Genomic DNA, 22142 nt, shown 5'->3' on the forward strand with positions numbered 1-22142 from the left:
GTGTTCTCTGAAAGAAACTGAGGTTTGTTCTGAACAAGCATGCAAAAATCCTGTCCTTTTTAGACAGTCGTTGCAATACTCACTTAAAAATGGTAGAAAAATTGCAGCAGTTTTTTTTGTTATAAATACAGGGCTAATTAACCCCTTCATGAGTGAATGACAGGAAGCTGCTGCACAGTGTTTTCTATAGAGCCCTTGCCAGTAAAAGGGCTCCATAGAAAACTAGTCATTTTCTCATAGACTCCACTGCTAATACATTGCGGTCTATGAGAATAGTCATCTAATGTTATAGTTTAATATGGGAACTATAAAAAAGTGTAAAATAAATTTAAAAAAATAAAGTTTTTTTAAAATAAAAAAACATAAAAATTTAAATCACACTCCCTTCCCTAAAATAAAAATAAAAGAACTAAAAAAATAAATAAAAAAATACACATCATGGGTATCGGCATATGCAAAAACGCTATATCTGTGAAACGGAAAAAAGCTTCAAAATGGCCGATTTGTCGTTTTTGGTCGCTTCATTTTCTACAAAAAAATTTAATAAAAAGTGATCAAAAAGGTCATGCACACGCCAGAATAGTATCAATGAAAAATAAAGATTGGCCCCGTCAGGCTATGTATGTTTACTGTGTCCTGTACAGACTTATGTCATGAGTAAGGGTCTGTATGGCGTTCATCGCAGGGTATAAATGCTTTTCTATTTTAATAGTTTGGACATTTTCCGATGTGGCGATGCCAATTACGTTTATTTATTTGTTTGTTTCTTTTAATTTACAAAATGGTGAAAGGGGGAATTTTTAGTGTTTTTTTTTATAGTTCTAAAAACGTTATTTTTAGCCCCCCTCTAGGGGACTTGAACATATGATCATTCAATCACCCCGAAAAAATGAGCCCCCAAACTATTTTTTTCCAACTCTTATTATTTCATCACAAAATGCAAAAAACACTATACATATAAGGTATCACCAGATTCGTAATGACCTGTAGAATAAAAGTAACTGGTCAATTTTATCACACATTTAATGTCGTAAAAAAAAATAAAAGTCCCACAAAAAAAGCCCTCATACAGCTATTTGAATGGAAAAATAAAAAAGTTATGGCTCTATGTAGGCAAGGAGCATGAAACGAAAACGTAAAAACAAAAAAACCTCTGGGGTAGAAGGGATTAAATATTCCATGGCTGTGACCACACTATATGCTGGTATTGATGCACAATTGTATACATTAGATAAATTGTAGCTGGATCTTGGAGACGAAAAAGTGCAATTGTGCAGCGTATGCAGCAAAATATATGCTGCTGGTGATGCTAGGAATGAGCCTATAAAACACTTATGAACTGTATAAGCTTTGTAACAGGTTTTTGAACATCCTTTCACATGGTTCAGTGCAAAATGGTGTTATAGTAGTTATAATCTTCTACATAGGAGGCAGTATTATAGTAGTTATATTCTTGTACAAAGGAGCAGTATTATAGTAGTTATATTCCTGTACATAGGAGGCAGTATTATAGTAGTTATATTCTTGTATATAGGAACAGTATTATAGTAGTTATATTCTTATACATAGGAGCAGTATTATAGTAATTATATTCTTGTACAAAGGAGCAGTATTATAGTAGTTATATTCCTGTACATAGGAGGCAGTATTATAGTAGTTATATTCTTGTACATAGGAGGCAGTATTATAGTAGTTATATTCTTGTACATAGGAGCAGTATTATAGTAGTTATATTCTTGTACATAGGGGGCGGTATTATAGTAGTTATATTCTTGTACAGAGGAGGCAGTATTATAGTAGTTATATTCTTGTACATAGGAGCAGTATTATAGTAGTTATATTCTTATACATAGGAGGCAGTATTATAGTAGTTATATTCTTGAACATAGGAGGCAGTATTATAGTAGTTATATTCTTGTACATAAGAGCAGTATTATAGTAGTTATATTCTTGTATATAGGAGCAGTATTTTAGTAGTTATATTCTTGTACATAGGAGCAGTATTATAGTAGTTATATACTTGTACATAAGAGCAGTATTATAGTAGTTATATTCTTGTACATAGGAGCAGTATTATAGTAGTTATATTGTTGTACATAGGAGCAGTATTATAGTAGTTATATTCTTGTACATAGGAGCAGTATTATAGTAGTTATATTCTTGTACATAGGGGGCGGTATTATAGTAGTTATATTCTTGTACAGAGGAGGCAGTATTATAGTAGTTATATTCTTGTACATAGGAGCAGTATTATAGTAGTTATATTCTTATACATAGGAGGCAGTATTATAGTAGTTATATTCTTGAACATAGGAGGCAGTATTATAGTAGTTATATTCTTGTACATAAGAGCAGTATTATAGTAGTTATATTCTTGTATATAGGAGCAGTATTTTAGTAGTTATATTCTTGTACATAGGAGCAGTATTATAGTAGTTATATTCTTGTACATAAGAGCAGTATTATAGTAGTTATATTCTTGTACATAGGAGCAGTATTATAGTAGTTATATTGTTGTACATAGGAGCAGTATTATAGTAGTTATATTGTTGTACATAGGAGCAGTATTATAGTAGTTATATTCCTGTACATAAGAGCAGTATTATAGTAGTTATATTCTTGTACATAGGAGGCGGTATTATAGTAGTTATATTCTTGTACATAGGAGGCAGTATTATAGTAGTTATATTCTTGTCCATAGGAGCAGTATTATAGTAGTTATATTCTTGTACATAGGAGCAGTATTATATTAGTTATATTCTTGTACATAAGAGCAGTATTATAGTAGTTATATTCTTGTACATAGGAGCAGTATTATAGTAGTTATATTCTTGTACATAGGAGGCAGTATTATAGTAGTTATATTCTTGTACATAGGAGGCAGTATTATAGTAGTTATATTCTTGTACATAGGAGCAGTATTATAGTAGTTATATTCTTGTACATAGGAGCAGTATTATAGTAGTTATATTCTTGTACATAGGAGCAGTATTATAGTAGTTATATTCTTGTACATAAGAGCAGTATTATAGTAGTTATATTCTTGTACATAGGAGCAGTATTATAGTAGTTATATTCTTGTACATAGGAGGCTGTATTAAAGTAGTTATATTCTTGTACATAGGAGCAGTATTATAGTAGTTATATTCTTGTACATAGGAGCAGTATTATAGTAGTTATATTCTTGTACATAGGAGCAGTATTATAGTAGTTATATTCTTGTACATAAGAGCAGTATTATAGTAGTTATATTCTTGTACATAGGAGGCAGTATTATAGTAGTTATATTCTTGTACATAGGAGCAGTATTATAGTAGTTATATTCTTGTACATAGGAGGCTGTATTAAAGTAGTTATATTCTTGTACATAGGAGCAGTATTATAGTAGTTATATTCTTGTACATAGGAGCAGTATTATAGTAGTTAACGTATTTTTCGCTTTATAAGACACACCTCCCCCAAAAGTTTTGGGAAAATGGCAATGCGTCTTATAAAGCGAATGGTGCGTTTTTTTAAATGTCTGACACTGATACATCGCCGGCAGCCATGCTGCACAGCACGGCCTGCGATGTTTCAGTGGGGAGGGAGGAGGGGCTGGAGGCCGGCAACTGCTGTTTCACTGGCGGCGGAGCCGGTGCAGTCACTGTACTCCATTACATCGGGCCCCGCTCACAGCAGTCTTTATATGTAAAATCTTTTTATGTAATGCTCCAGCAATGGCTCTGCTTTCTTCTTTAACAGTACTCACTATCAAAGCAGCGGTCTGGTCGGCGCGTGACTTCACTCACTCGGTCATGCTCCTCCCACTTCATTAATGAAGCTGGCAGGAGCGTGACTGACTGAGCGTTACTGTACACTACGCTGTCGGCCGGACCGCTGCTTACGTATTTGGAGTAGTTGGCAGCTGACACATGGGGTCATTGACTACAGTGCAAAGCACCAGAGACACAGTCAGAGCACACAGACAGAAACAGGAGGAGAACAATCTGGCAGAGTATATGAATCCAAGGCAAACACAGACTCAACCAGACAAGGCCAGGTAAACAGACTACATACACATCCATGGAAAAGACACAAGGTAATGACATAATGAACTAGGTCAGAATTCAGACAGAACCTGAACAGATCCAAAGACAAACTGGAGAGACCAGGCAGTATTATAGTAGTTATATTCTTGTACATAGGAGCAGTATTATAGTAATTATATTCTTGTACATAGGAGCAGTATTATAGTAATTATATTCTTGTACATAGGAGCAGTATTATAGTAGTTATATTCTTGTACATAGGAGCAGTATTATAAAAGTTATATTCATGTACATAGGAGGCAGTATTATAGTAGTTATATTCTTGTACATAGGAGCAGTATTATAGTAATTATATTCTTGTACATAGGAGGCAGTATTATAGTAGTTATATTCTTGTACATATGAGCAGTAATATAGTAGTTTTATTCTTGTACATAGGAGGCAGTATTATAGTAGTTACATTCTTATACATAGGGAGCAGTATTATAGTAGTTCTATTCTTGTACATAGGAGCAGTATTACAGTAGTTACAGTCAGGTTCATAAATATTGGGACATCGACACAATTCTGAAATTTTTGGCTCTATACACCACCACAATGGATTTGAAATGAAATGAACAAGATGTGCTTTACCTGCAGACTGTCAGCTTTAATTTGAGGGCATTTACATCCAAATCAGGTGAATGGTGTAGGAATTACAACAGTTTGCATATGTGCCTCCCACTTGTTAAAGGATCAAAAGTAATGGGACAATCGGCTTCTCAGCTGTTCCATGGCCCGGTGTGTGTTATTCCCTCATTATCCCAATTACAATGAGCAGATAAAAGGTCCAGAGTTCATTTCAAGTGTGCTATTTGCATCTGGAATCTGTTGCTGTCAACTCTCAAGATGAGATCCAAAGAGCTGTCACTATCAGTGAAGCAAGCCATCATTAGGCTGAAAAAACACAACAAACCCATCAGAGAGATAGCAAAAACATTAGACATGGCCAAAACAACTGTTTGGAACATTCTTAAAAAGAAGGAACGCACCGGTGAGCTCCGCAACACCAAAAGACCCGGAAGACCACGGAAAACAACTGTGGTGGATGACTGAAGAATTCTTTCCCTGGCAAAGAAAACACCTTTCACAACAGTTGGCCAGATCAAGAACACTCTCCAGGAGGTAGGTGTATGTGTGTCAAAGTCAACAATCAAGAGAAGACTTCACCAGAGTGAATACAGAGGGTTCACCACAAGCTGTAAACCATTGGTGAGCCTCAAAAACAGGAAGGCCAGATTAGAGTTTGCCAAACGACATCTAAAAAAGCCTTCACAGTTCTGGAACAACATCCTATGGACAGATGAGACCAAGATCAACCTGTACCAGAGTGATGGGAAGAGAAGAGCATGGAGAAGGAAAGCAACTGCTCATGATCCTAAGCATACCACCTCATCAGTGAAGCATGGTGGTGGTAGTGTCATGGCATGGGCATGTATGGCTGCCAATGGAACTGGTTCTCTTGTATTTATTGATGATGTGACTGCTGACAAAAGCAGCAGGATGGATTCTGAAGTGTTTCGGGCAATATTATCTGCTCATATTCAGCCAAATGCTTCAGAACTCATTGGACGGTGCTTCACAGTGCAGATGGACAATGACCCAAAGCATACTGCAAAAGCAACCAAAGAGTTTTTGAAGGGAAAGAAGTGGAATATTATGCATTGGCCAAGTCAATCACCTGACCTGAATCCGATTGAGCTGCATTTCACTTGCTGAAAACAAAACTGAAGGGAAAATGCCCCAAGAACAAGCAGGAACTGAAGACAGTTGCAGTAGAGGCCTGGCAGAGCATCACCACGGATGAGACCCAGCGTCTGTTGATGTCTATGCGTTCCAGACTTCAGGCTGTAATTGACTGCAAAGGATTTGCAACCAAGTATTAAAAAGTGAAAGTTTGATGTATTAATATTATTCTGTCCCATTACTTTTGGTCCCTTAACAAGTGGGAGGCACATATGCAAACTGTTGTAATTCCTGCACCGTTCACCTGATTTGGATGTAAATACCTCAAATTAAAGCTGACAGTCTGCAGTTAAAGCACATCTTGTTTGTTTCATTTTAAATCCATTGTGGTGGTGTATAGAGCCAAAAATGTTAGAATTGTGTCGATGTCCCAATATTTATGGACCTGACTGTATATTCTTCTACATAGGAGCAGTATTATAGTATTATATTCTTGTATATAGGAGGCAGTATTATAGTAGTTATATTCTTGTATATAGGAGCAGTATTATAGTAGTTATATACTTGTACATAGGAGCAGTATTATAGTAGTTATATTCTTGTACATAGGAGCAGTATTATAGTAGTTATATTCTTGTACATAGGAGGCAGTGTTATAATAGTTATATTCCTGTACATAGGAGGCAGTATTATAGTAGTTATATTCTTGTACATAGGAGCAGTATTATAGTAGTTATAGTCTTGTACATAGGAGACAGTATTATAGTAGTTATATTCTTGTACATAGGAGGCAGTATTATAGTAGTTATATTCTTGTACATAGGAGCAGTATTATAGTAGTTATAGTCTTGTACATAGGAGACAGTATTATAGTAGTTATATTCTTGTACATAGGAGCAGTATTATAGTAGTTATATTCTTGTACATAGGAGGCAGTATTATAGTAGTTATATTCTTGTACATAGGAGCAGTATTATAGTAGTTATATTCTTGTACATAGGAGCAGTATTATAGTAGTTATATTCTTGTACATAGGAGCAGTATTATAATAATTCTATTTTGATACATAGTGAACAGTTTTATAGTAGCTATATTCTTGGTCTTTGGGGCAGTTTTATAGTAGCTGTATTTTTTATACACAACACTGTAAATGAACCTACCATGAGCCATCTCTCCCCTTTGGCATAATGTCAATCTTAGGGAATTTATGTTAATTGAAGACTATAGATATTGGGTAAAGTTGGGTATCACAAGGGTTTCACAAATAGTCTCTTTCTAGAAATAAGAAGGATGGAGAATTTTTGTGGTGAAAATATACACGGATCTCTAGTCTATTTTAGCTATGCTCAGTTTTATTGTAAATGCGCACAAGTTCACGGAAATTTGTTATAATTTTAAAAAGAATAAAGTCTCAATTGCACAGATCTACAAAAAGATAAGAAAAAGGGTAATGTAATTAAGTTTAACAGTGAGTCAAAATGGGGTCAAGATATGGGGTTAAACAATTCACTAAATTGGAAGATTATATATAAGAATATAAAAAGGTCCACCCTATCTAGCAATCATAGGTTAATTCAGTTTAACATTCTTTATCGTCTGTATTATACTCCGGCTATGTTGTCTCGAATATAACAATTTTTCTGATTACAAGTACTGGAAGTGCAAAAAGGAACAAGCTGATTTCCTCCATATGATTTGTTTATGTCCACAGATACAGTCCTTCTGGGCTGGGGTAGAGTTTTTTGCTGTCCAATTTTTTTTATTGGATTTTTATAAGAATATAAATAAAGAATATTATAAAAAAGAAAACCTACCATGAGCCATTCTGTGGAACCAGTAATATGCAAAGTCCACCCCAAGGAAAGTTAACCACCAAGTCCAAGAAGAATCCCAAGGCAACTCTGTAATTCTGTATTGGTTCCATATGTAGACGTATGTGGTCACTTCAACACCTCTGAAGGCAACACTGTAATTATAAAGAAAATTCTCATGTGTTTCAATAGTGTGATGAATTCCCCCCTTATCTTTATGTTTCATATATCCAGTTGGAGTTACATCCCAGATCTCATAATGGTTTTCAGTTGTATCACAATCCCTACTCTACTTGCACCCAGAGCTGCCTTCATAATGCTACTTATTTCCACCTTTAAAACACATCTCCAAGTCATTACCTCCTGATAGATCTTAAAATGTAGAAGGACCATTATTGGGGATATACGGTACACTTACCGACAAAAAAAATAAAAATAAAATACCGCTAATATCTGAAAAACCTCCAGCAAGATATGTAAATGATTACAGGTGTGGATTAGACACTCGGTCTTGCCACAAGAGGGCATAAAAGTGCTTTCCCACCGCCCTATAAAAAAGGCTCTCAGAGGCAACTTTTGGGTAATGTACCTCTTGGTGAGATATCATTGACTGCCAGACATGCCTCTACGATGCACTCAAAAACATTGTCTAGTTGACAGACTCTGAGAGAGGACACATCATTTGACTGAGAGAAGCAAGATGATTATTCTGACAAATTGTCCATCACATAGGCTGTTCTGACAGCAGATTTTGGGAGCAGTGGTTGCGTAAGGTCAAGAACATATGGCAAACAGGCTCCAGACAACACAGACAGACACCAGTAGAGAGGATCATTTGATTCACCGACAAGCAAGAGAAGCTCTCACAGTTTTGTTGTCCACCATCCAGACACAGGTGGCACCTTCATTACACCCCCATGTCTCTGCCCGGACCATATCCTGACACTTACAGTGCAAGAAGCAAATTTGGTGTCACAGTGCCTATTACAAGTCCTGCCATTGACAGCCAGCCACTGTCACCTTAGTTTGCAGTGGTGTTGTTAACAAGAAACCTAGTCTGCTGCAAACTTGAACCTAGTTGTTATTAGAGACAAATCCAGGTTCTGTTTTGGATCCCATGATCCTTGAGTTCGAGTATTGAGGCCTGGAGGTGAGCACTTCATTCTTGCCTTTGCTGTGGAGCGATACTCTGCCTTAACTGCTGTTGTGATGATCTGGGGAGCCATCGCATACGACAGTCGGTCACTCCTAGTAGTGATACTCAGCGATATGTGCAGGACATCCTGCCACCACATGTATTCCACTCATGGCAGGGCTCAACTAGCATTTTTTAACAGGATAATACTCGCCGCACACAGCAAGGGTTTCCCAGAAATGTCTCCTCCAGATTACAACACTTCCTTGGCTGCCGGGTCCAGCTGTCATGTGGATGGGCAAATGTGCAGCAGGAAACTGTACAGAACCTGTATGCCTACATGGCCAACTGTATCTCATTGTGTATATAGGCTAGAGGCTGTATCTCATCTTGTATCCAGGCTAGAGGCCATATCTTATCTTGTATCCAGGCTAGATGTTATATCTCATTTTGTATACAGGCTAGAGGCCCTATCTCATCTTGTATCCAGGCTAGAGGCCATATATCATCTTGTACCCAGGCTAGAGGCCATATGCAGCGTCCCACTCAGGACACGTGGGAGTTGCAAAATAGCTTAAAATAGCATTATCATATTGCATGTTATTTTGTACTACAACCCCTGTTGTATCCCTGTTCATAGGCTGGTCTGGTGTAATTTATACATCTCACCACTAGATGGGGATAGCACTTAGGTCGTATAAATACAGGGAGTGCAGAATTATAAGGCAAATGAGTATTTTGACCACATCATCCTCTTTATGCATGTTGTCTTACTCCAAGCTGTATAGGCTCGAAAGCCTACTACCAATTAAGCATATTAGGTGATGTGCATCTCTGTAATGAGAAGGGGTGTGGTCTAATGACATCAACACCCTATATCAGGTGTGCATAATTATTAGGCAACTTCCTTTCCTTTGGCAAAATGGGTCAAAAGAAGGACTTGACAGGCTCAGAAAAGTCAAAAATAGTGAGATGCAGAGGGATGCAGCACTCTTAAAATTGCAAAGCTTCTGAAGCGTGATCATCGAACAATCAAGCGTTTCTGCAACATCACTGGAGTGCCCAAAAGCACAAGGTGTGCAATACTCAGAGACATGGCCAAGGTAAGAAAGGCTGAAAGACGACCATCACTGAACAAGACACACAAGCTGAAACGTCAAGACTGGGCCAAGAAATATCTCAAGGCAGATTTTTCTAAGGTTTTATGGACTGATGAAATGAGAGTGAGTCTTGATGGGCCAGATGGATGGGCCCGTGGCTGGATTGGTAAAGGGCAGAGAGCTCCAGTCCGACTCAGACGCCAGCAAGGTGGAGGTGGAGTACTGGTTTGGGCTGGTATCATCAAAGATGAGCTTGTGGGGCCTTTTCGGGTTGAGGATGGAGTCAAGCTCAACTCCCAGTCCTACTGCCAGTTTCTGGAAGACACCTTCTTCAAGCAGTGGTACAGGAAGAAGTCTGCATCCTTCAAGAAAAACATGATTTTCATGCAGGACAATGCTCCATCACACGCGTCCAAGTACTCCACAGCGTGGCTGGCAAGAAAGGGTATAAAAGAAGAAAATCTAATGACACGGCCTCATTGTTCACCTGATCTGAACCCCATTGAGAACCTGTGGTCCATCATCAAATGTGAGATTTACAAGGAGGGAAAACAGTACACCTCTCTGAACAGTGTCTGGGAGGCTGTGGTTGCTGCTGCACGCAATGTTGATGGTGAACAGATCAAAACACTGACAGAATCCATGGATGGCAGGCTTTTGAGTGTCCTTGCAAAGAAAGGTGGCTATATTGGTCACTGATTTGTTTTTGTTTTGTTTTTGAATGTCAGAAATGTATATTTGTGAATGTTGAGATGTTATATTGGTTTCACTGGTAAAAATAAATAATTGAAATGGGTATATATTTGTTTTTTGTTAAGTTGCCTAATAATTATGCACAGTAATAGTCACCTGCACACACAGATATCCCCCTAAAATAGCTACAACTAAAAACAAACTAAAAACTACTTCCAAAAATATTCAGCTTTGATATTAATGAGTTTTTTGGGTTCATTGAGAACATGGTTGTTGTTCAATAATAAAATTAATCCTCAAAAATACAACTTGCCTAATAATTCTGCACTCCCTGTACTTAGGTCAGGCCTAGTGAGAGAGTAGTGAAACAGTTTAGTGGGAGAGATTATGCAGAGTGAAGACTTCACACCACTGATTAGTGAGTGGAGCCAACTTCGCTATGTGGTAGTACCAAGGTGTGAAGCGCAGAAGAGCGTTTTACTTCTGTTGCCGGACTATAGACTTGTATCCCTGACCAGTAGGAGAGAGTTTGCCTCCCTGGAACAGACCCAAGCATCAGAAAGATTCATCGGTGATCATAGCCGTTATTTAGGGCCACAGACACCTTTGCGCATGGTGGAGGACTCTGGCAGCCACACCATAATTCTGGGAAACAGACTAGCTACCTGTCCCAATGTTCAGCTTGGAGGGAAAAGACAAAGTATAGGACTGAGCATACCAACTGAAGTAAGGTACTCCATAACCACAGCCTGAATCAGAGCCCAAGAAAGCCTATAAACAGTGGATTCACAGATTAACTCTACTGCTAACAAAAGACTGCATTTTGATTGATGTACCTACTGCAACTGGACCCAACATCAGTAAAAGTTGTGAGTTGCATCTTACCATGGTCTACCTCATTATTACTACTATTGGTTGTACCACCATTAACGGTACTGGCGTCACGACAAATACCATCAAGGGACTCAGCCGCAACAAGCACCTTAAGCAACCCTAACATCAAGGGCACCTCAACCACCATCTTGGCTGATGCTTCCCTACCACAGAGCGTGCCCCGGAGGATTTTGTGCTGTAGTGTCCACCTCAACACTGTGCTGCCAGCCCACGGAGGCTTTCTGCTAACCGTGAGTAAACTGATGAAATGTGTTGTTATTTGGCCCCATTATCGGTCCACCGTGCACCTCACGTGTTGCCCCTGCGGTACTGGCTGGCTGCACATATCTCATCTTGTATGCAGGTAATACGCTGAGCGCTCCGGGTCCCCTGCTGGCCTCAGAGCGCTCACAGCGTATGCCCCCAGGCAGCACTCCAGCGTCTCGGCGTGTGCGTCCTCGCTCTCTAGGGCGCGCGCGCGCCGGGACTCTTAGATTCAAAGGACCAGTGCACCAGTGATTGGTGCCTGGTCCAAAGGGGTTATTAAGGGTTAAGGTTGTGAGAGGCAGTGCTGACTTAATTAGGCTGCACCTGTGCACTGCCCATTTATACCTTCTCCTCCCACAGCCTTCTGCCGGATCTTTGTGCCTTGTGCCTCAGAGAAAGCGTTCCCTACGATGTTAGTTTGCCTTACCTGTTGCCGTACCCGTTGCTACCGTCCACTCGCCTTTGAACCTTTGCCGCCTGCCCTGACCGCTGCTACGTCCGACTACGCTCTTACCTTCTCCCTGTGTACCACGCCTTATCAGCTGCCAGAGAGGTTGAGTTGTTACTAGGGGACACGACCTGGTAGTTACCGCCGCGGCAAATCCATCCCGCCTTGCGGCGCGCTCTGGTGAAGACCAGTAACTGCTTAGAACCGGTCCTCTAGTACAACCCGCGCCATCGCCTCTCTGGTCCAGAGGATTCACTACCTGTCCTGCCGGTTCGTGACAGCAGGGTAGATTTAGTATCTCATCTTGTATCCAGGCTAGAGGCCATATCTCATCTTGTATCCAGGATAGAGGCCATATTTCATCTTGTATTCAGGCTAGAGGCCGTATCTTATCCTGTATCCAGGCTAGAGGCCGTATCTCATCTTGTATCCAGGCTAGAGGTTGTATCTCATTTTGTATCCAGACTAGAGGCCGTATCTCATCTTGTATCCAGGCTAAAGGCCGTATCTCATTTTGTATCCAGGCTAGAGGCCCTATCTCATCTTGTATCCAGGCTAGAGGCTGTATATCATCTTGTATCCAGGCTAGAGGCCATATAGAAACATAGAAACATAAAATGTGTAGGCAGATAAGAACCATTTGGCCCATCTAGTCTGCCCAATATACTGAATGCTATCAATAGCCCCTGGCCCTATCTTATATGAAGGATGGCCTTATGCCTATCCCATGCATGCTTAAACTCCTACACTGTATTTGCAGCTACCACTTCTGCAGGAAGGCTATTCCATGCATCCACTACTCTCTCAGTAAAGTAATACTTCCTGATATTACTTTTAAACCTTTGCCCCTCTAATTTAAAACTATGTTCTCTTGTAGCAGTTTTTCTTCTTTTAAATATTCTCTCCTCTTTTACCTTGTTGATTCCCTTTATGTATTTAAAAGTTTCTATCATATCCCCTCTGTCTCGTCTTTCTTCCAAGCTATACATGTTAAGGTCCTTTAACCTTTCCTGGTAAGTTTTATCCTGCAATCCATGTACCAGTTTAGTAGCTCTTCTCTGAACTCTCTCCAAAGTATTCATATCCTTCTGGAGATATGGTCTCCAGTACTGCGCACAATACTCCAAATGAGGTCTCACTAGTGCTCTGTAGAGCGGCGTGAGCACCTCCCTCTTTCTACTGGTAATTCCTCTCCCTGCAAAAAACAAAATGGCTGCACACCGTAACGGTGTGCAGCCATTTTGTTTTTTGTAATTATGTTTGCTTCATTGATATGCACCTGTGATTCTGAAGGTTCTAGTCTAAATTTTCTTGCAATTCCTCTCCCTATTCACCCAAGCATTCGGCTAGCATTTCCTGCTGCTCTATGACATTGTCTGCCTACCTTTAAGTCTTCTGAAATAATGACCCCTAAATCCCTTTCTCAGATACTGAGGTTAGGACTGTATCACTGATTTTATATTCTGCTCTTGGGTTTTTACGCCCCAGGTGCATTATCTTGCACTTATCAACATTAAATTTTAGTTGCCAGATTTTTGACCATTCCTCTAGTTTTCCTAAATCCTTTTCCATTTGGTGTATCCCTCCAGGAACATCAACCCTGTTACAAATCTTTGCGTCATCAGCAAAAAGACACACCTTACCATCGAAGCCTTCTGCAATTTCGCTGATAAAGATATTAAACAATATGGGTCCCAGAACAGACCCCTGAGGTACCCCACTGGTAACAAGACCATGGTCTGAATATACTCCATTGACTACAACCCTCTGTTGTCTGTCCCTCAGCCACTGCCTAATCCATTCAACAATATGGGAGTCCAAGCCCAAAGACTGCACTTTATTAATAAGCCTTCTATGTGGGACAGTATCAAAAGCCTTACTAAAGTCTAGATAAGCGATGTCTACTGCACCTCCGCCATCTATTATTTTAGTCACCCAATCAAAAAAATCTATAAGATTAGTTTGACATGATCTCCCTGAAGTAAACCCATGCTGTTTTTCATCTTTCAATCCATGGGATTTTAGATGTTCCACAATCCTCTCCTTAAGTATGGTTTCCATTAATTTCCCCACTATTGATGTCAGGCTTACTGGCCTATAGTTGCCCGATTCCTCCCTACTACCTTTCTTGTGAATGGGCACAACATTTGCTAATTTCCAATCTTCTGGGACAACTCCTGTTGCCAGTGATTGGTTAAATAAATCTGTTAATGGTTTTGCTAGTTCACCGCTGAGCTCTTTTAATAGCTTTGGGTGTATCCCATCAGGCCCCTGTGACTTATTTGTATTAATTTTAGACAGCTGACTTAGAAACCTCTTCCTCTGTAAAGACACATGTATCAAAAGATTCATTAGTCTTCTTTCCTTAATTTTCCTTTGTAAAAACTGAACAGAAGTATTCATTGAGGCAGTCAGCTAGTTCTTTATCTTCTTCCTTATACCTTCCTTCTTTTGTTTTTAATTTTGTAATTCCTTGTTTTAGTTTCCTTTTTTCATTTATGTATCTGAAGAATGCCTTATCGCCTTTTTTCCCTGATCTAATTTCTCTTCTGCCTGTGCTTTAGAAGCTCTTATAACTTGTTTGGCCTCTCTCTGCCTAATCTTATAAATTTGCCTGCCATCCTCGTTTTGTTTGTTTTTTATAATTCCTAAATGCTATCTTTTTGTTTTTAATGATTGTGGCCACTTCTGCTGAGTACCACAGTGGTCTCTTCCTTTTTTTGCTTTTACTGACAAGCCTAATGCAATTTTCTGTTGCCTTCAATAGTGCCACTTTTAAGTAGTCCCATTTCTCCTGGAATCCAATGAAACTGTTCCAATCTGATAGGGACTTGTATACAACTAATCTAATTTTAGAAAAGTCTGTTTTTCTAAAATCTAAAACTTTTATCTTTGTGTGGTGTGACTCAGTCACTGTACTTATAGTAAACCACACTACTGGTGATCACTAGATCCCAAGCTTTCCCCTACATTAATATCAGATACCAAATTCCCATTTGTGAATACTAAATCTAAAATGGCCTCCTTCTGGTTTGGCTCCTCAACTACTTGCTGTAGAGATAATCCCAGTAGGGAATTTAGAATCTAGAATTTAGAATATCTCTTCTTGCATCCACACTAGAGGCCGTATCTCATCTTTCATCCTGGCTAGAGGCCATATCTCATCTTGCACACATGTTAGAGTACATATCTCATCTTATATTCAGCCTGGAGGCCATATCGTATGATGGATACAGGCTAGAGGCCGTATCTCATCTTGTATCCAGACTACAGGCCGTATCTCATCTTGTATCCACGCTAGAGGCCATATCTCATCTTGTATCCAGGCTAGAGGCCATATCTCATCTTGTATCCAGGCCAGAGGTTGTATCCAGGTTAGACGCTGTATCTCATGTTGTATTCAGGCAACAGGCTGTATCTCATTTTGTATCCAGGCTAGAGGCTGTATCTCATCTTGTACACAGGTTAGAGTACATATCTCATCTTATATTCAGGCTGGAGGCCATATCGTATCTTGTATCCAGGCTAGAGGCCGTATCTAATCTTTTATCCAGGCTAGAGTCTGTATCTCATCTTGTATCCAGGCTAGAGGCCGTATCTCATCTAGTATCCAGGTTAGAGGGCATATCTCATCTTGTATCCAGTCTAGAGGCTGTATCTCATCTTGTACACAGCTTATAGTATGTATCTCATCTTATATCCAGGCTACAGATCATATCTCATCTTGTATCCAGGCTAGAGGCTTTATATTATCTTGTATCCAGACTAAAGGCCATATCTCATCTTGTACACAGGTTAGAGGCCATATCTCATCTTGTATCCATGATAGAGGCTGTATCTCATCTTGTATCCAGGCTAGAAGCCATATCTCATCCTGTATCCAGGCTAGAGGCCGTATCTCATCTTGTATCCAGGCTAGAGGTTGTATCTCATTTTGTATCCAGGCTAGAGGCCGTATCTCATCTTGTTATCAGGCTAGAGGCCTTATCTTATCTTGTATCCATGCTAGAGGCCGTATCTCATCTTTTATCCAGGGTAGAGGCCGTATCTCATCTTGTATCCACGCTAGAGGCTGTATTTCTTCTTGTATCCAGGCTAGAGGCCGTATCTCATCTTGTATACAGGTTAGAGGCTGAATCTGATCTTTTATCCAGACTAGAGGCCGTATATCATCTTTTATTCAGGCTAGAGGCCCTATCTCATCTTGTATTCAGGCTAGCGGCTGTATCTCATCTTGTATTTAGGCTAGAGGCCGTATCTGATCTTGTATCCAGGCTAGAGACCATATCTCATCTTGTATCCAGGCTAGAGACCATATCTCATCTTGTATCCAGGCTAGAGGCCATATCTCATCTTGTATCCAGGCTAGAGGCCATATATCATCTTGTATCCAGGCTAGAGGCCTCATCTCCTCTTGTATACATGTTAGAGGTGCCCAACAGGGTCCTAGAGCCTCCTTACAATTGTTCATTTTTCACCAATAAACTTCCCCTTTCCTGCAATATTGTAATCACTTACATTTATCATCATTAGATTCATGCAGACAATGTTTGTTTCAAACATCTTCTCCATCTTGGTGCAGGACTTTATTTTTTGTCAATGAATGTAAAACAATAAATTTGTATAGAATCGCATATTAATTAAAAGGTGGCTATTAATTTATTCTTGTCCTATTTTGTAGGACCGTCTACCATGGTATGATTGTTAGGGTCTAATTCCTGGTGACCACCAATTAACAAAGTGAAGGGGCACCTGATGGAACAGCACATCTCTTTGCTCTGCAATACCCAACACAGCCACATGACCTAAAAATGGCGCTGTGTTAGGTATGGCACAGAAGAGGGCAAGCTTCTGCTTATTGGTGGGGGTCCCAGGGGTGGTTTAGCCTACCCTAATATGTTGATACATTTAAACAATGTGTCTTTGATACCAAATACCCATTGAGCAGACAGGACTAGAGCACCAAACTTACAATTTAAAACTGTTGCTTACTACCAATGGGCAGCCGGACGCTAATAATCATTTCCCGGAGTCTAACGTATTTCATTCAGAAATTCCAGGTACAGAAATATTCTAGAGAACCTTAAAAAAAGAAAGAAAGAAAAGTACAAAGCCCAGCAACCGGATGGCAATCTGCTGCACTGGGGAGAAGGGGATTTACAGAATGTGGTTCCAATTGTTTCCTGTTTTAAGGTGGGATAATGGGGCACTGCCACTCACAGCACAAGGCGGCACACCAAATCTCCCATTTCCTGCCCAGGTGCCAGGCGTTAATGGAGGCCGCGATTTACTGCTCTGTCAGGGGGAGCAGCGAGAAACCCTGACCTGTGTCTGTACTCCGGGTGTCATGTAGTAACAGACAGTTATCATATGTATTAGTATTAATAGTAAAGTCCGGACTGAAGAAATAAAATCAAGAAAAGGAGGCAAAGGAAACCTTATAGCAAGTCTTCATTGACTAAGAATATTGCAGATAGATAGATAGTTACTGTAGATAGATAGATATGAGATAGATAGATAGATAGATAGATAGATAGATAGATAGATAGATAGATAGATAGATAGATAATACTTTGTAAATAGATATGAGATAGATAGATATGAGATACATAGATATGAGAGATAGATAGATAGATAGATAGATAGATAGATAGATAGATAGATAATAGATAGATAGATACAGTACAGACCAAAAGTTTGGACACACCTTCTCATTCAAAGAGTTTTCTTTATTTTCATCACTATGAAGGCATCAAAACTATGAATTAACACATGTGGAATTATATACATAACAAACAAGTGTGAAACAACTGAAAATATGTCATATTCTAGGTTCTTCAAAGTAGCCACCTTTTGCTTTGATTACTGCTTTGCACACTCGTGGCATTCTCTTGATGAGCTTCAAGAGGTAGTCCCCTGAAATGGTCTTCCAACAGTCTTGGAGGAGTTCCCAGAGATGCTTAGCACTTGTTGGCCCTTTTGTCTTTACTCTGCGGTTGGGTTCAGGTCCGGTGACTGTGGAGGCCAGGTCATCTGCCGCAGCACCCCATCACTCTCCTTCATGGTCAAATAGCCCTTACTTTCAAAGTTTTCCCAATTTTTCGGCTGACTGACTGACATTCATTTCTTAAAGTAATGATGGCCACTCGTTTTTCTTTACTTAGCTGCTTTTTTATTGCCATAATACAAATTCTAACAGTCTATTCAGTAGGACTATCAGCTGTGTATCCACCTGACTTCTCCTCAACGCCACTGATGGTCCCAACCCCATTTATAAGGCAAGAAATCCCACTTATTAAACCTGACAGGGCACACCTGTGAAGTGAAAACCATTTCAGGGGACTACCTCTTGAAGCTCATCAAGAGAATGCCAAGAGTGTGCAAAGCAGTAATCAAAGCAAAAGGTGGCTACTTTGAAGAACCTAGAAAATGACATATTTTCAGTTGTTTCATACTTGTTTGTTATGTATATACACTGTGTGCAGAATTATTAGGCAAATGAGTATTTTGACCACATCATCCTCTTTATGCATGTTGTCTTACTCCAAGCTGTATAGGCTCGAAAGCCTACTACCAATTAAGCATATTAGGTGATGTGCATCTCTGTAATGAGAAGGGGTGTGGTCTAATGACATCAACACCCTATATCAGGTGTACATAATTATTAGGGCACTTCCTTTCCTTTGGCAAAATGGGTCAAAAGAAGGACTTGACAGGCTCAGAAAAGTCAAAAATAGTGAGATATCTTGCAGAGGGATGCAGCACTCTTAAAATTGCAAAGCTTCTGAAGCGTGATCATCGAAAAATCTAGCTTTTCATTCAAAATAGTCAACAGGGTCGCAAGAAGCGTGTGGAAAAACCAAGGCGCAAAATAACTGCCCATGAACTAAGAAAAGTCAAGCGTGCAGCTGCCAAGATGCCACTTGCCACCAGTTTGGCCATATTTCAGAGCTGTAACATCACTGGAGTGCCCAAAAGCACAAGGTGTGCAATACTCAGAGACATGGCCAAGGTAAGAAAGGCTGAAAGACGACCACCACTGAACAAGACACACAAGCTGAAACGTCAAGACTGGGCCAAGAAATATCTCAAGACTGATTTTTCTAAGGTTTTATGGACTGATGAAATGAGAGTGAGTCTTGATGGGCCAGATGGATGGGCCTGTGGCTGGATTGGTAAAGGGCAGAGAGCTCCAGTCCGACTCAGACGCCAGCAAGGTGGAGGTGGAGTACTGGTTTGGGCTGGTATCATCAAAGATGAGCTTGTGGGGCCTTTTCGGGTTGAGGATGGAGTCAAGCTCAACTCCCAGTCCTACTGCCAGTTTCTGGAAGACACCTTCTTCAAGCAGTGGTACAGGAAGAAGTCTGCATCCTTCAAGAAAAACATGATTTTCATGCAGGACAATGCTCCATCACACGCGTCCAAGTACTTCACAGCGTGGCTGGCAACAAAGGGTATAAAAGAAGAAAATCTAATGACACGGCCTCCTTGTTCACCTGATCTGAACCCCATTGAGAACCTGTGGTCCATCATCAAATGTGAGATTTACAAGGAGGGAAAACAGTACACCTCTCTGAACAGTGTCTGGGAGGCTGTGGTTGCTGCTGCACGCAATGTTGATGGTGAACAGATCAAAACACTGACAGAATCCATGGATGGCAGGCTTTTGAGTGTCCTTGCAAAGAAAGGTGGCTATATTGGTCACTGATTTGTTTTTGTTTTGTTTTTGAATGTCAGAAATGTATATTTGTGAATGTTGAGATGTTATATTGGTTTCACTGGTAAAAATAAATAAAAATAAATAATTGAAATGGGTATATATTTGTTTTTTGTTAAGCTGCCTAATAATTATGCACAGTAATAAGTCACCTGCACACACAGATATCCCCCTACAATAGCTAAAACTAAAAACAAACTAAAAACTACTTCCAAAAATATTCAGCTTTGATATTAATGAGTTTTTTGGGTTCATTGAGAACATGGTTGTTGTTCAATAATAAAATTAATCCTCAAAAATACAACTTGCCTAATAATTCTGCACACCCTGTAGATAGATGATTGATATATAGATAGATAGATAGATAGATAGATAGATAGATAGATAGATAGATACTACAAGAGAATTTAGACTAGAACCTTCAGGATCACAGGTGCATATCCATGAAGAAAACATGATTATAAAAAACAAAATGGCTGCACACCGTTATATATACAAACAATAGAGCTAAGAAATGGGGGTCATTCTAAATAAAAGTGGTACAATATCGACTATAAATGAGTAATGGAAGCTCTTAGCGCATATTTTTGATCAAACGTGTGTCGGGCCTATCTACCAGGCGTCAACCAGGCCCGACACACGTTTGATCAAATATGTGCGCTAAGAGCTTCCGTTACTCATTTATAGTCCATATTGTACCACTTTTATTTAGAATGACCCCCATTTCTTAGCTCTATTGTTTGTATATATAACGGTGTGCAGCCATTTTCTTTTTGATAGATATATAGATAGATAGGTAGATGTGAGCAGCACCTTAAACCATGACCCCCCACTCCCCCCCCTTCTCCGGTCCTGTATGGGTCGTGCCGTTTTCGAGGAGTCCTCCACTTATCCCTCTCTGTTAACCCTCTAAAGATCCATTGTCCTCCATGTGTAGAAGCTTCTATTCTCACTATTAATCTGTAATATATTCACCTAAGTTTTTTTTAAAGTTACAGTATGATAAAACTTTTTTTTACAAATGGTATTATGCCGTCTGCTCCATGGTTGAGGTGAGGACCAGGACTGTATTAGCCGTTCTCTCAGCTGCTGTTTTCCCTTTGGTCGAGGAGATCTCAGCCCAGAGACGTCCACCGAGCGGATTCTGTCAGATCCACTAGATTGTTATTCATGCTGAAATGATTCTGACTGCGGGCGAAACACGAGCCCTAAACTGCAGCCTCCGACAAGACTTCCTAGCACCTTCAACAGAAATCCAGATGTAGCAGAGCTAATCGTGCAATTTAACCCATTGGGACTGTAACCGTATAACTGTTTGTAATGATGGAGGAGGTCTATCTGTAGTGACCAAGCAAATTTATATATTATTTATTTTTTCATTTTCTTGATTCAAGAGTTATAACTTTTTTAATTTTCCATTTTCGATGTAACTGTATAGCCAGTATTTATTTTTATTTTTTGGTGGGGCAAGTAGTAGTTTTTAATGCCACCATTTTGGGGTACAAATAACTTACTGTACGATTACAGCTATACCAAATATCTCTATATATATCGTTTTATATATTTTTTATTTTTACTTCCCTTGCACAGTAGAAACCGCAATCTTTGTGTCGCCTCATCCAAAGACTCATACATTTTTTATTTTTCATTCTACAGTGATGAGTGGGGGCTTGCTTTTTGTGGGATGACTTGTAGTTTTCATTTATATCATTTTGGGGCACATGACACTTTTTAATCGCTTTTTATTCTGTTTATTGATGGCAAGTACCCAAAAAACAGCAATTCTGGCATTTTTGTTAAAGGCATTCACCACACGGGATAAATTCCATGATAACTGTATAGTGCAGGTCATTTTCACGGATGCTGTAATACCAAACATGTGGAGGGGTTTTCAGTTTTGCTATTTTTTCCATGGAGAACCATTTTTTTCTAATGGAAAAAGGTGTATTTTCAAATAAAACTTTAATTTGTTTATTTCACACTTGACTTGCGATCCTTTGATTGCTCACATATTACACTGTACTACTTATGCAGTACAGTGTATTATACTGTCAGTACAATACTGTGCAATACTGTCTGGCATTATCAGACTGCCCTTCTGGCACAGCCTGATAGGCATACACTGGTCTTATCGGTGGTGCACCCCTGGGTGCCAATGACTGAGAGAGGGAGTCCACCTATCTAAACCACTTAGATGCTGCAGTTGCTATTGACTGTGACATCAGTGCTTCTGACGATCTGGGTTATTAGAGCACTAGCTGTCATGAAAGAGCCAAGAGCCTGCGTCTGCTGCACGGGAGACCCAAGCGGCACTTATTATAGGCCATCATAAAAAGGTGTCAACC

At 39.6% G+C, this 22142-nt stretch overlaps 1 protein-coding gene across 1 annotated transcript in view; it reads right to left on the reverse strand.

Annotated features, from left to right (window-relative positions):
* AGMO (alkylglycerol monooxygenase) overlaps positions 1-22142 on the reverse strand; it is a 241059-nt gene that overhangs the window by 207093 nt on the left and 11824 nt on the right. Inside the window, exon 3 of the mRNA XM_040431290.1 lies at positions 7568-7719. Coding sequence (XP_040287224.1) covers positions 7568-7719 — 152 coding nt within the window. The remainder of the gene's footprint in view (positions 1-7567; positions 7720-22142) is intronic.

The sequence above is a fragment of the Bufo bufo genome, chromosome 5 (assembly GCF_905171765.1).
Source record: "Bufo bufo chromosome 5, aBufBuf1.1, whole genome shotgun sequence".
Classification (NCBI taxonomy): domain Eukaryota; kingdom Metazoa; phylum Chordata; class Amphibia; order Anura; family Bufonidae; genus Bufo; species Bufo bufo.